Raw genomic sequence first — 16,009 nt, forward strand, 5'->3', positions numbered from 1 at the left:
GCCTTAATTAAAAACAAAATCAATTCAGTTTTAAGTATTTTGATAGACTTAAGGGATTCTTTATTCAATTTTTTTTTTCTGTCACATTATGAAAAAAGATGAGTGCTAAAGCAAAAATTATTAGCAGTTCACCTCAAAGTTGGACATTACTTTTCTAAATATTGTTACAAAGTAAGTTAAGTTTCTTTTATTCTTTCGAATTTAGAATAAAAAGAGAGTAAGTATTGATTTTTAATCAAAAGAGACAAATCATAGGATTCTTCAGTTTTTTTGATAATACTATCAAAAGAAAAGTATAGACTAAATCTAGAATAAGGATTAAAGGAAGTTTATTCTAACTATAAGAATATTTAGAAATTTAATTAGTGGAACAATATTCAAAATTCTTCTATTATATTATATAGAATTTGGATGATCCAGTAAATTTTTTTATCTCAAAATACAAAAGTCGTTATTTTAAAATTTTTGGCATTTTTCTGTTTTATTTACTAGCAGGTTTTAAAATGTAATAATTAATGCAAAAAAAAGGGTGAAATTCAAATTTTATTACGTCACTTAAGAATGAAAATCATACTAAAGTAAGAAAAATAAATAGACTTACTTATTAATTATGAGAGCTTAAAATTATAAAAAGTAAAATTTGTGTTTGAAATCATTTCTAAAAATCTAAGAATATTTCTAAAAAAACTATTATAGCAAACAAAAACGTATTTTTATGCGGTGAAATTGACACATAAAAAAACTTGAACAGCTTTGCATAGTAGGGAATATTAAAGGAGACTGAGCATAAATAAAGTTTAATAAATATATCAAATTTATACTTTAAAATAAAAGCAGTATGCGTTTAAATGGATTAATTCTTAGATTATTTTAGCGGTGTATAGTTGAAATTGAAAAATTAAGTAATTTTTTATGTTTTTCTAAATTAGAGCAGGGACTTTACTAAAGAAAAACAGATATAATTATTTTATTATGGAGTATGATTATTCGAAAAGCAAATGTCAATCAGTAGATATTCCTATTGAACAAATTATGAAGTACTTAAAATAGAAACGAAAACTCTTCAATTACGTAAATTTCGGTAGAAAAATAGCTTTGAAGATTTGAAATATCGCTTATAAAATTTCTAAGTGGGTGAATCAGGAGTAAATTTTCAATTAAAATGAATGATAAGCTATTTCTAACTTAATAATAATATATTAAAACTATCACATACACAACTTGCACTTTTTTATATGGTTTTTTTGTAAAAGAAATTTTGTCACTGTATGCAACAATTATGATTTTTCATCTATTTATGGTTTTCTCTTTTATATTAATTAAGAATTTGTTATAGAGATAGATATCGCTTCGAGCTATAGGGTAAGCTAAAATCAAATAGTCTTAGAGTTTAATTTATATGTTCATGAAAAGAGTAGAAAACCACAATGGGGAGAGATGATAGATTGATATATCGATTGAAAAACTAATCTAAGGAAAAAGAGGAAAATAATTAATTTTTAGAAAGAAAAAAAAAAAAAATTGAAAAAAAGGGGAAAAAAACTTATTTAATTAAGTCCTTAATCCAAAAGATAAAAAGTAAATTTTATCACTCTTTTAGAGAAGAAAGCGCTTTTACGCAAAATCTAAAATCAAAAAATCCTCAAGAAGAAAACTCCTAATAATAACAAAGCAGCAAGCAATTTCCTCGGAAAAAAATAAAAGAAGAAGAAGAAAACTTCAGAGCCTGCTAGAAGCCTAATGAATATTGACGAGATAAAATATGGCCTTTTTGTGAGTATTGTTGAAGACTAAAATTAACGTTTTATTAATTTATTTGAAAGAGAAAATGTAGACATTGATAGCTATTTAAACAAATATAACTGGACTGCTCTCTAAACTGCCGCTTATACCGGCAACTTAGAGATAGTTAACTATTTGCTCAGTAAAGGAGCTGACTTGACTATCACTAATAAGAGAGGTATGAGCGCCATGGACATGGCCATGCAAAGCGGTCACCTCCATCTTGTTGACTTACTTAATCCTACTAATTATTGTTCTAATTTTGGAAATTAGATCTCATCCTAATCTTCATCTTTTAATGATGATAACACCCTTTAGCTCTCTTACGACGAAAGCTCTTATTCCAACTGAAAGCTTTGATTTTATTTGCTTTCATGTTTCTATCACTTAGAAAATCCAATTTCACTTCTTACATCACTATTAAAAGTTGTTTATGATAATTTAACACTTTTGGCAAAGAGCTAACTTGACAAAGTAGCTTTAATAATTAATTAATGATATTTTCTTCCAGATAAAAGGGAGGGCATTCAAACAATATTTTTGATTACTAAAATCAATAAAAAAGACTTTTTCAAAATTATAAGCTTAAAGAATGAAGTTTTTTTGATAAGTTTGAATCCCCATAGAATTTATTTCTTTAATGATGGTTGCTAAATTATTGAGTATGTTAATAATGTGTAAATAATACTTCTATCTACTACGTAACAAATTTTCATTTATTAATAAGAAGCTGGATTATGGATTCTAAAGTGATCAGACCAATTAACTAACTAACTAACGAAATAACAAACTAAATAAATAACAAAATGACATGATTTATTAATATTTAGAAGATTTGCATTTAATCTTATTTGATTTATAATGAATACCTTAAAAAATAAATATATACTTAATATTAAGATGTACAAAGCTAACTATAATATTATTTAGTATTATTAATTATATAAATTAATATATATAAAACTTTCTTATATTAGATTCTATTATACGCCCAATTAAATTAATTGTTTATAATACTGAAAATCATCTATCTTAATTATATTACTAAGTAAAATAAATAGATTACATAATAACATGAAATAATATAAGAAAGTAAAATAAAAATATAATTTTCTATTAATTTCTAAATACTTTTGAAGGTATATAAAAATACTATCACTAAGATCACCTTTACTTATTTATTTAAAATAAAAAATAATAATGTAAATAACTAAGTAACAGTTTTGCCCTCTTGCTCTTTAGCCAATTGATTTAATTTGTCATGTCTAGGTAAGCTTAAAAACAATTGATTATTAGAATAGGTAGCTATTGATTTATTTATTTATTTGCTTTATTTATTTATTTATTTATTTATTTATTTATTTATTTATCCAACCATTAATCAAAAGCCAACTATTATTTAGACTCTATTATTTAAAATTTTTAATTTTTAAAAATTTAATAAAATATAATTTTCAATTTTAGAATTTTATTTAGCTTTATTTTACATTTACTGATTTTTTTTAAGTAAGCAAATTCATAAATAATAAAATTTTCTAGTTAAATCTAATTTTAATAAAAAATTTGTAAAATTCTTTCTAATATAATACCAAGTTTGCTTTTAATATAGTAATTTTAAATGTAAACATTTTTATGTAATTAATAAATGTACTTTTCTATTTTTCTATTTTTTAATGATGTAATTCATAAACCCTTTTTAGATAAAATAATAAATAATTTCTTTTTTTAATTATTTTAAAAGAAGTAAGATTGATGTTTTATATAATATTGATATAAAATTTATAAGTTCAATTTTGTAAAAATGAATATAATTGATATTTTTAATATGATTATTATTTTAAATTAAAAGAAATTTTTTATCAAATATTAACACAACAAAATAAGTAAAACACTGATTTGATTCAAATAATTTTAGGAAGAACAAGTCTCATAAAATAAATTTAATTAAATTAGTATCATAACGAGTATAAAAAACTTAAATGAAAATATGATCTTTATTATATCTATCATTAAATTTTTTCTCTCGTTTAATTTTTAATGTAGTATCTAATAATTTCAGGCTAAAATAAGATAAAAATCTAGTAATCTACTTCCCTCCCATTTTTATAATAAAAAAGCGACTTTTCTTAAATAGCTATATTTGAATTACAAGTGGGTATTTATTTATTTTAATATAATTATGATAAAATATTTAAAATTTTATTATTTATAAAAGAAACTAGAATCTAAAAGTTCATCACTAAAAATCCTTAAATTAATAATTTATTTCTTTAAAGATGTTTTAATTATATTTTAAAATAAAATGTATGTGTTGTATCAAACCATATAATAAATAATAACAATTTATACCTACCTTATCTAACTTTTAATTCAATAATTAATATTCTTATCTTTTTGAATTTAGTGAAAAACAAACTATCAACTTAGTTTAAATTTTTAGTAAATTATACTTTTAAATGTTTTTAGATTTTTCATATAAAATCTTTCTCATTTATTTAAAATATAATTTCTAAATTTAATTTTCTAATTCATAATATTTTACTTATATGTGATATGCTTATTTAATAATTATTTAAAAATATAATTTTTAAGTTTAAATAAACTCTTATATCTCTAGAAAAAAATTTAAGAGCAAAATAAACAAAATTTGATAATTTTATATAGAAGCTCAAATTAATTTAAATTTTATAAATTAAATATAAAGAATATGAGAAATATATAATTAAGAAATAAATTTTTTATTTATAATTAGAGTATAATTTTAGTATAATTAATTAATTTAAAGAGTTATTTCTATTTCAAGATATTTTCTAAGTTATTTATCACACTATTTATTAATTATAAAGTATATTAAAAATTCTTATATGATTACCAATGGATTTTGCTTTTGTTTTTACTTTTAAGAAGAAAAAGTTTATAATTATTATTATAGTTCTATATATTATTGAAATGCTAAAATGTGCTAAAAAACAAATCATTGATTAAATTTAAAATACAATAGAAATAATTTAATAAAATTATCTTAAAAATAGAAATTCTATTTGAATTGAAATGTATTAATATTGAAGAGTATAAAAAATGAAGGCAGAAAAGAACAGAAAGTTTATTTTTGTTATCGGATAAATATCTGCTATTAAAGAATAGTTCTATTATTAATTCTAAAGCGAATTTAGTTCAAATAAATAAATTAATTCAAAAATTAAATTTGCCAGAATAGCTAAGAATCTCAATTCTGTAGAAGAAATTAGTTAATGAATGATATTATTTTTTTAAAGTAAACTTTATCTCACTTATATTCAGTGAATTTTGTATAGAAAGAGTATAAAAATTAAATAAAATAAAAAATATTTATTTTATGTTTTTGATTGTAACTTTTTTAAATTATGAAATGTATTAAAAAGCAAATATAAATTAGTTATAAAAAGTATTTTGATATATTTCGGTATTTGGTATCTATGAGTTGGTGCAAGCAGGTGTCTCAGTAAAATAAATGTTAAAATGAAAATACAGTAGTAAAACAAGACTATAAGCAGAAAAGTCAAAATACAATTAAGTTTTTAATTTGTTTAATAGTAGTAATGAATGTTATTTATCGTTAATAGAAAAATTAATTATTTAATGCATATTAATATAAAAGTAATTTTGCATTTTCAAGACACTCTGTGAGAAATATACTACTTAATATAATTATAATCAGCAAGCAAGATAGATAGATAGTCACTCTTCAAATAAATAGAATAGATATTAAAAAATAAATAGCCAAACCACCAAAAGTGTTGAACCAATTTATTTTCAAAATACTTCCTATCAAGCAGTTTTTATCGTCAAATTCTATCAAAAAGTCTGAAAGAAAAATGGGTTGATTGCTATTAACGAAGTCCTATGCCGATGGATATTGCTATTTTAATTCAATTTATCATATAGAAAATTATAAATGGAAGTAGAAGTGTAAGACAAACTTCAAATTTTAAAAGCAAGTAAAAAACGAGAGAAAATGCTTACAGTCGAGGCTGTTACAATCTATTACTAGCCATTAAGTGTAATTTAGAGTCCGCAGGGGTCATACTTAACTGTTTTCTTAAGAGTAAAGTTTAGAATTTTCGATTAATAAAAAAGTGATTAGCTTTATGTAGTATTGATTAGTAGCGCAGAGGTTAATTTGATAAGAAAAGTAAATCTAAGAAAGTAGAAAAAAAAAAAAATGCCAACTTAAATATTGCATGAAGTTTTTGGGTGTTTCTAGTAGCAATAGAAAATTAATAGTTGCTTGCCAATGTAGCAGCATAAATAAAACTAAACTTTGCTTAAAAGCTTAAAACTATAAATTAATTTTTACTTCGTTTAGTGGAGCACCCCAGACTTTTGAAGAGAAGAAGTTTGAGCATACTTTGAGAACCTTTTTCCCTTGAGCATTGGTAGATGTGTATTTGGGTTAATCTGGTGAACATCCAAAGCAAAAATACTACTTTAAGCTTGGGTAACGACTTTTAGATATAAAAATAAATGGATGATTTATTGGATTCAAATTAATTAATTCAACTCTATTTTTGTATTAATTTGCAAGAAAAAAAGAAGCAAATTAATAAAGAAACAAGAAACACTATATATGAATAGAATAATTCGCACTCATTCATTAACACAACAAAAAAAAACAAAAAAATAAATTTAATTCAAATCATTAATCAATGAAGAACTATAAAGAATACCCTTAACATCTTGAAGAAAAATATCCTTATGCTAAGGCCTTTATCTATTAGTCTTGAAGCGAATTACAACATGCGTTAGTTTGGTACATAGTGCAATATTACAGAGGGATGTTTGGCTATTTAATTTAATTAAAAATATTATTTTGGACACATTACCCATTTTATAGGTGGGACAAAAGCAAATTCAAAGTAATTTTATTACTGTTGAGGGTGACAAACCAGTTAATTAGCAAGTCTGACAGTTAGTCAAATCAAGCAGAGTACATATAGTTATTGTGATTGCTAAAATATTGTGAAAAGGTAAATTAACTTTAAAACTCTTCTTTGAAATCATTCGAAAAATAATTGAATATTTTAATATTTTTAAAGACTCTTTCTGAAAAGCAATATTTTTGAATTTTGTAATTTTTTTAGTAATGAATAAGAATCAAATTGCGATAAAAACAGCACAAGTATCTATTCAAAATCTTAAATTAATTTTTTAATACATTTACTATTTTAAAAATAAATGAGCTATAGATTGATGACCATCCATTGATGCATATAAAGCTAAAAAATACTTCTCAAAAAATGATTTTATTTAGCAAAAAAAAAAAAAATCACTTTAATAATTTTAATTTATCATTTAAATTCTAATAATTAGCAGCAATCACTATAAATAAAAATTTTTTCTTTTTAAAGTTTTTAATCTAAAAAAATATTTTTTTAATTTTGAAATTATTAGTTTTTTGAAATTTATTTTTAAATTAATATATTAAAATAGATATTTGAGCAAGGAAAAATTGGAAGGTTTTTTTATTTGGTAAATTATTAAAAATCATTAAAAAGTAATCATACTTTATACCATCTGATATTAAATCATAAAAATAAATGAATCTTCTCACTTGTAATATTCCTTAGATGCTTAACTACTTTCCAAGACTGCAATTCTTGTTATTTGAGACAATAAATACTCAAAGATAGTATTTATATCTAATTGCTTGATGAGTGTAAAAGTTGTTGTAATAATTATAAATCTAAAACTTAGAAAAGAAAAAATTAGCGAAATGGATACATGAATAAAAGTATAATTTAGTAGGCTTTAAATTTTATTTAATTTAACTAAGAGATAAGAAATGAATAAAAAATATATTTTTATAATGGAAAATTAAAAAAACGCTCCAAGCACAACACAGACTAATAATAAGAAGGAAATTAATGAAAATTTAAATAAGGATTTAAATGAGTTAATACTACAAAGATTATTGATAAAAAATGATTAGTTAGTTAGTTATAGATTATTAAAAAATATCTAAGGCTGAATGATCAGTCAAATCTATAAAAAAAAAAAGTAAGAAAAGGAAATTAATCACAAATTCAACATATATTCATTATTCATAGAGATATACCTTAAAAATAAAAATTAATTAATTAATAAAATGAGTGAGTCAAGGATTATTCTAATTATTAGTTTGGAAGTGTTTATTTATTTATTCATTTAGTTAGTTAGTTAATTAATCAATAAATTACTAAGCAACTTAATAATAAGCGATCAAAATAAATGAATGGAAGCTGTAAAATATAGAGAAAAACGATAAAGCTGTGTCAATAATAGATAAATAAATAAGAAAGTGAATAAGAAAACATAATCGAAAAAGTTAATACTATCTAAAAAAAATGATTGATTGATTAATTAATTAATTAATGTGAGCTGAGGAGGAAAATGAAATTGAAGAGAGGAAAGAAATGAATTAATTTAAAAATAATAAACTTTAGATTAAAAGGAAAGAAGGAAAGCATTAGAGAGAAAATAAAGAATAAAAATCATTAAAGCAAACAAGCAAGCAAGCAAACAAACAAACAAACAAATTACTAACTTAGTAGCTTTGGAAAATAAATAATTGAATTAGTATATAAAGAAACAAGCATATTTTAACTAAGAAAGAAAGAAAGAAAAAGAAGATAATAAGAAATAGCAACAAGCTGAGCGAAAATAAAATAAAAGATCATTATTAATTAACAAAAACAAAAATTTATAATAACAAGAAGAAAAAGAAGGAATTTAAGTGAGGAAAAGATTATATACAAAATAGGATATTTTCTGGACACCAAGACGAACAACAAGTCAGCAAAACCTTGAATTTTCTAAAGAAACTTTCATACAATAATGAATAAGAAAGAAAATTAGTGCAAATATAGCAAGAATGATTTAGTTTACGCGAAGATTAGGGGTTATCCATGGTGGCCAGGAATCGTAATTCATTTATTAGAGTTAGGAATTTTCCTTTTTCATCATGCTTCCTTACTATAGATATTATCATATGATCAAGCATAATTATTAGCAATCAAGATTTTTAGGGATAAAAAAATAGAATAAGCGAGCATGAAATTAAGCATTTTTGCAAAATTACATAATAATCTTACATCTTTTATTAAACCTAATTAAAGATAGGAGAGATTAAAATGAAGCCCGGAGAAAACGGAGAAAAAAAGTACGAATTGCTAGTCAATTTCATAGGTGATCACTCACAGTAAATTCGATTTATATGTTTATCAAATAATACCAAAGCAAGCGACAAAGTTTAAAGCATAAAAAATTGCAAAGCCATTCTGGTGCATAAAATTTTTCATAGATGTAGATTGAATAGCCACAATTGAAATATTTTTAATAATACTTAGACAGATAGCATTGAAGCATTTAGATTCAATATTTTTCAATTATAAATAGTTCAATGGTTAATGAAGATAAGCTTCAGAAATTTTATGTTAAGGAGATAGATTTTAAAAATAAAAAGCGTAAAAAATTAATGCAATCCATTCAAATAGCGAATGACATTTATAATGGGAAGTACACATACGAAGGTAATACGATATTCATATATTTTATAACAATAGCATCATCTTAGCCATTTTTTAGAAAAGAGATTTAGTTTTTCAGTCGTTCATTAATTAATTATTTCATTTGCAGATATAACTTGAGCAAGCAAGCAAGCAAACAAACAATAATACAAAATTTTTGCTTTTTTTCTTTTGAGTTGATTTTTAAACTATCGGCTGAAAAAATGAAAATGGAAAAGTCTTAGTAGATCACTTAAATATGTGAAATTGTATCAGAGGAGAATTATTGTGTAGATAGATAATGTTGTGCATTAGCATTAAAAAATTTAAAACAAATTCACAAGCATATAAATCTCTCAATTTCCCTCCTTCCTAATAATATCAAAATTTTTTTTTCCCCCCCTCTACTTTCTTTTCTTAATTCTTATTTTTGTTTGAATGGGAATAAAGCAAATAACTCCTCTTGATCAAATTCCTTTCTGTCTCAATTTAGATTTTCGCATCGATGCTGACTTTTTTGTTAAGAATTCAAGCTTAAACACACACTCTCTCTCACCTTTAATACCAAATATTGAAATAAAAAATTAATACAGTCAGCAAGTTAGTGAATTGTCTCTCATAACAAACAATTGCAAATATAGATATTTATAAATATTAGATAGATCAAATAAAAGCAAAAAAAAAACAATAATAGCAAATATTTTATGAGGATTTAAAATTCGTTCTGCAATTCCATTCATTAAAATATTTTTTTTCTTTATTCAATTTAATTTCCAATCATTATTGAGTATGTTTTTTTAAATATTTTAATATTTATCTAAAATTAGAATGGCGAAATAGGGATAAAAAGAGGTCACAGTAATAGAAAAAGTCAAAATAGAATAAGGATAAAAAATCCTAGTTTAATGAAAGCAATTCTGAAGATGGAAATTCATCAGATGATTAAAGAGATAGCGAAATAGAAGACGATGAAGAATATGGACCTGTTTTAACAGCAAGACAGTCATTTAATTCTTAGGTGGCAGGAACACCTGTAGCAGCACTTTCAAATGCTGGTATAAATAACAATTAAATATCTTAGCAAAGCAAGTAACCCAAGACCATGAAAAAACCAAGTGGAAAGTTATCTAGTTCAGCAAATGGTCATTAATATCATGAAATTGACGATGAAGATGCTCCTTCAAAGGGCAGTAGCAAGTTAAAAAATAAAAGAAAAAATAATAAGGTGATCGAAGATTCTGAAGAAGAAAAATATAAAGGATTATTTGGTCATCATATAAGCAATTCTGATGCGAATCATGGTAGCGGAATAGCTTTAAATTAAAATGGCATCAATTCTGCTAATGTAAAGGGTATGAATTCTGCAGTTAGAAATAGCAATTCAACCCTTCAAAGTACTGCAATATTTTAGAATGACCCATCAGCGAATAGTAGCACAAGCAGCAGTAGTCATTAATAATAACTGAATTCTAATTCTAGCTCCAATTTTAATAATAGCAATACGAATGGAGTCAAAAATTATACTCAAAATTCAGTCTCAGCCAATTCAGCACAAAGCAAAAACCTTAAAAGTAAATATTTTTTAGTTTTTTCCTTCAAATTTTATTGCTATTAAAGCTGCCTTCCTTCCAATTTAAGTGCAATATTTTTCCAAGAGAATTTAGAAGCGAGTAGAAAATAGGTTTGTTTGAAAGAAAATAAAGAGGCGAAATGATAATAAAATGAAATTTTTGCATTAATATATTTTATTGATTTAATTTTTAATTGTCTCAAAAAATATTTTTTAATTTAAAATTTTTAACACTTTTATCTAAAAATAAATCAACTATGGCAGCTTTATTATTAACAAATAATTCAAATTTATTCTCAAAAAATTTAATTTCACATATACTTATGAATAGCGGTTTTGATTCAAATATAATTAGAAAAATTTATTTAAATAGATGATACCATGGTTATTGAAACAGACGATGACGAGGAAGAAGAAGGAGGTGCTATTCCTAATAATAACTTAATGAATTCTAAAAGCAGTTTAGGAAATTCAACTGAAAAGCAAAGTAAAACTAGCAATATTCCTTTATCTAAACTAGATGAAACATTGGCTAAATATCCACCCTTGCTAATGAACCAAACTGCCTAATCGTCAGAGGAGAAAAACAAAGCCTTATAAAATAGCAAATAAGAAAATATACAGCAAAAGAACTAGGGTTTAAGCTTAAAGAAATAGCAAAGCTTAGAATAAAAGTAAAATAATAATGCAAGTATAGATTTTACTAGAAGCATTAGATCTAAGCAATCAAGTTTAGTTTCAAATCAATAATAAGTAATAGAGGAGGAAGATGATAACTCAGAAATAGTATAAGATAGTTCTAACAATGATCAGCAAGTCGAAATAAAAATTGAAGATTATGAAGATGATAGCAAGATAATATCTAATAAAAGTAGATTAAATAACGAAAGCTCTCAAATAAAAGAAATATAAAGTGATGATTTAGATGACATTGACTAAGATTCTGAAAATAATTCAAATTAAAGACAAACGAGAGCAAGCAAGCGTAAACAAATCAAGAAATCTAAAAGTAATTAATTATTATTAATTTGAGCAATTTAATTTTTTCACTTTTAACATAGTAGAACATTCATTAAGTATTAATTAACAAAATAGAACCAAAATAAAAGCAAATAAACAATTAAAAATATTACAAAAACAATCAAATTTTAATTTTTTATATTTTTTTAAAGTAGAAAAATTTTCCATTAATAAATTAGTAATTTATTTATTTATTTTATTTTAAAATCTGCTGATTATGTTAAATATTTGAAAAAACTACTCATTCATTTTTTACCTCCAAATTAAACAAACATGTTAATTTTATTAAAATTCAGGAATCACTCCTTACTATTTTTATTAAATTAAATTTACATGTCATTTAATTTCAAATTTTTTAATAACTTAGATTCTGCTCTGATAACTAAAATAGATAAGATGTCACTTTCTAAAAAATTATCAACTCCATAACCATAATAGGATACTGAAAATCTAGCTACTATTAAAAATGGCAGATTGACAAGATCCAGAGCATAAAATTTAAAGGGCAAAAAGAACAAAAATAAAATAATATCTTCTTCTTAAAACTCTAGTAAATAACATACTTTTTTAAGAACTAGAAGCACAGTTAAGGGAAAAGAATCCAAAATTACTACTAAAAACATATCTGATGATTTTCCTTCAGTAAGAACTAGAAAGGGAAGTATGAGAAGCTAGTAAAATAATAGCACATACTATTCTGAAATATCAATCTCTCATTCTTCACCACATATTTCCAATAATTTAAGCTAACCTTTTATCTATCATGATTAAATCCTTAACCTAGAAGATGAATTTAACCAACTGTTCTCACATCTTTAGTCAATGAGTTCTTTAGATTTTTCTGATACATTCAGTATCCTGCAAGATATAATATATAAAATTAAAACCTAAGAACCTAAAATTGATAATATTATTGGTATTTTGGGATCTGATAATGGCAAACTTCTCCTTTGCGCTAAAACTTTGCTATTTAATGATAGTTTATATGGAACTAGCAATACAACATTTTCTACTTAACAAATTAATGAACTTCAATAAGAACTTGATTCTTTAATTGATACATTAAAAGGCCTTCTATTTAAAAGAGTAATTTATATACCATAAATTTTTTCATTTTAATAAATTAAATTTATAGATCTGTTCAAATTTTTTTTTAATAAAATAAAAAATTGAAATTATTCTAATATTTTTAAATAGTATATGAAAGTTAAGAATAATAAGTATATAATAATTTAAATGGATAAATTATAATAATAAAAATTGATAATATTTTAAATTAAAAAATAGTTCTTTGACTTTGAAGAAAAATTAAGATTACTCAAGACAGTCAATAGCAGTTCAAGTAAGAATAGAGAATTTGAAGAGTTTGAAAAGGCGTCATAGAAAATATCTCCAAAAGGAAAGAAGAAAGAATTTGATAATTTAACTTAATAAATGTCTTCCTCTTCTTCTTCATGCTCTGTGCGTCCTAGAAAACAATCTTCTTCTCAATAAATAAAAGACTTTACACCAAGTTAAACTTAATAATTTTCACTGTTATCAAAAGACTCATCAGAAATCATGATTCCAGCTAGTTCTTTAGCTGAGAAAGAAACTGTTTAAGAGCAATCTCTGGCAAGTTTGATTCAAATGCAAAGCGAAGCTTCTTTAAAGATGTCTCAAACTCCAATGAGCGATTTATAATAAAGTGTTGCTACGTAAAAAATATAAAACTCAATCGATTAGGCTATAATTAGCAATAGTGCAGGCAGCAATTCTACAAATGGAGCTTTCCTTCTAAACTCTTCTCATAGTTACTCACTCGGAGCTACTGAAAGCTTTGATTAAAAGATTTCTCGTTAATAAAATTCTGAGTAAAATTATAATGATAAAATAATTGACGAATAATCTGAAAACAAATGTGATAAAGAAAATAACATCAACAACTTAACTGAAGATCAAAAGCTCATGAGAAGGAAGATATGTCTTAAAATTATCAAGCCTCTAATAAAAATATTGAAAGACTAACCTTCAGCATAAAATTATGCCAAGAATATTGAGATAATGATAAGACAAAAATATCCTTAAATGTGTGGTGAGTATAAAAACATATGCAAGAACTTGATAACTCTCATAAACTAAATTGTAAATAATAAATTTCGTTTAATAATTAATTAAATAATTCAAATTTATAAAAATTAGGACTTTCATACGACTTCAGAAAAGATAGAGTTATACCTTAGTTCACACAACCCAGAAAATATTTCAATTCTTGGTAATTATTTAACTTACTTCTTTTTTTATTTTTCGATTTTGTCTTACTTAAAATTATTTATTATTTTTATTTTATTTTATCTTATTTTTTGTTTTTTTTTAGAAGTGAAAATTTAAAATTACAACGGTGAAAGTGCAATAAATAATGACAATCTTAAAAATCCTACTCATTTGAATGACGAAAGTAATTTTAGTTAACATGCTAACAGAACTCCTAATTCATGTAGAAAATACTCAAATACGAGTATGAGAATGGAGGAAGAAGAAAACATGAATAGATACGATAATAGCTCTGAATCAGGTGGTCATCATGATGTCCATAATTAGAGCTAATCTGGTGAAGATAAGAGTGCTGTTTTTGAAGAATTTGCTTCCAAAAACCTCTCATCTGAAAAAAAATAATAACAAAAATAAATTTAATAAATCGACCAACAAAACAAGATAATTGTGGATGAAGAGGATGATGAAGAGGAAGTTTAAGTAGAAGTTCATCAAAAGATTTCACTTTCTGTTAACAACTCACCTCATAATTCATAAATAGAGGAAAGCAAAAAAGATAGTTTATTAAATCCAGTTGAATAAAACCAAATGATTTTAGATAATCATGGCAAGTTAGAGATCAAAGAGGAAAAGATGGAAGAAGAAGAAGTTGAAAACTCTTGCCTTCAAAAGGAAGAAAGAGATGATAAAGTAGAGGAAAAGTAGGAAGATACTGAATTAGACTTAAAAATTAAAATTAATGAGAATTCTACTCCAATAAAGTCAAATAAGGAGAATGAAGATAATATCTAAGTAGAAGATGATGATGACGAAGAAGAAGAGGAGATTGGAAGTTAATACAGTTAATAACTAAAGAAAAGCTAAGAATAAATACTAAATTCCTCTAGAAAATAAAGTAACGAAAGTAGGAATGAAAGCTGCAAACTCTCTGAGTAGTTATAATGTTCGCCTTGTGACAAATATTTATAATTAGATGCTTTAGAGTCACACTTTGATCACGATACCTCTAGCAATAAACCATGTTCTATTGAAAAAACCTAAATTTAACACATAGAAAATGAGCATAAATCTGTGATCAACGATGAACACCAAAAAGACATAATTACTGCCAGTAATGAAATAGATGCAGAGCATAACGAAAAAGTTAACGTCTCAAACATAAATAATGAAGTGAATGAGTCTTCCTCTACTCCTCTATTGTGTGATAATAATTAAAATCCTGCTGCTCCTTCTCTATAATGAGAAGAAGCGTATAAAATATAATAAATTACCAAATAAAGAAATAAATAATAATAATTCTTTTCAATGAACGAATAAATAAATAAATAAATTATATACTATTTAAAGTATAGTTTTTCAATATTTATCTATATAAACCAAAAGACTGATAAATATGAAAAACTATTTTTATAAATTCCAAAACTCTATAATAACTAAATAAAATTAATTAAAGTAAGTCAATAAGAAAATAAAGAAATTAATAAAAAACACACGCATAAAAAATATTCTTCCTTAATCCTTCTAAAGAAATTACCTACATACATACATACCTATCTACCTACCTAACAATCAATGAATACCTCAAAATAAAAAATAACTCACTCAATAAACTTCCTTAACAACTTTATTTATAATAATCAATTAATTTATTTTATAGCTCATATCTACTATTTTCGTTATACATATAAAATTTTGTCTCTTCCAAACAAAACAAATTGGATTATATTTTAATCTATTTTTAAAATTGGTTAAATAAATCTATCCGATTATTAATTAGTTTTCAATATAATAATTTACAATAATCCTGTAACTTTCTAAGTTCATATCATTTATAAATAGTTTTCAAAATTTCTTTCTCTTA

At 23.7% G+C, this 16,009-nt stretch overlaps 4 protein-coding genes across 4 annotated transcripts; 2 read left to right on the forward strand and 2 right to left on the reverse strand. All coding sequences in view use genetic code 6, as the record gives it.

Moving 5' to 3' along the window:
* Nucleotides 1–98: 98 nt before the first annotated feature.
* On the forward strand, nt 99–2,133 carry TTHERM_00239030 (ankyrin domain protein; the record flags this gene model as incomplete). Its single annotated transcript, XM_001024828.2, has 8 exons — nt 99–171; nt 290–327; nt 405–419; nt 529–578; nt 835–902; nt 1,051–1,145; nt 1,325–1,362; nt 1,533–2,133. The coding sequence occupies 8 exons, from the start codon at nt 99–101 to the stop codon at nt 2,131–2,133; spliced, it is 978 nt and encodes a 325-aa protein (XP_001024828.2).
* Nucleotides 2,134–2,494: 361 nt separating this feature from the next.
* On the reverse strand, nt 2,495–3,160 carry TTHERM_000239068 (transmembrane protein, putative; the record flags this gene model as incomplete). Its single annotated transcript, XM_012800215.1, has 1 exon — nt 2,495–3,160. The coding sequence occupies one exon, from the start codon at nt 3,158–3,160 to the stop codon at nt 2,495–2,497; it is 666 nt and encodes a 221-aa protein (XP_012655669.1).
* Nucleotides 3,161–5,506: 2,346 nt separating this feature from the next.
* TTHERM_00239069 (transmembrane protein, putative) lies at nt 5,507–6,822 on the reverse strand (the record flags this gene model as incomplete). The annotated part of the gene is made up of 5 exons (XM_001470980.2): nt 5,507–5,680; nt 5,785–5,859; nt 6,119–6,266; nt 6,489–6,604; nt 6,691–6,822. The coding sequence occupies 5 exons, from the start codon at nt 6,820–6,822 to the stop codon at nt 5,507–5,509; spliced, it is 645 nt and encodes a 214-aa protein (XP_001471030.2).
* Nucleotides 6,823–8,634: 1,812 nt separating this feature from the next.
* Nucleotides 8,635–15,390, forward strand: TTHERM_00239070 (PWWP domain protein; the record flags this gene model as incomplete). The annotated part of the gene is made up of 9 exons (XM_001024832.3): nt 8,635–8,721; nt 8,916–8,998; nt 9,196–9,329; nt 10,133–10,876; nt 11,249–11,884; nt 12,263–12,981; nt 13,183–14,019; nt 14,077–14,149; nt 14,252–15,390. 9 exons carry the CDS (start codon nt 8,635–8,637, stop codon nt 15,388–15,390), a joined length of 4,452 nt encoding a protein of 1,483 aa, XP_001024832.2.
* Between the last annotated feature and the right edge of the window lie 619 nt (nt 15,391–16,009).

Source organism: Tetrahymena thermophila (genome assembly GCF_000189635.1).
Source record: "Tetrahymena thermophila SB210 genomic scaffold scf_8254373, whole genome shotgun sequence".
NCBI classification, from domain to species: domain Eukaryota; phylum Ciliophora; class Oligohymenophorea; order Hymenostomatida; family Tetrahymenidae; genus Tetrahymena; species Tetrahymena thermophila.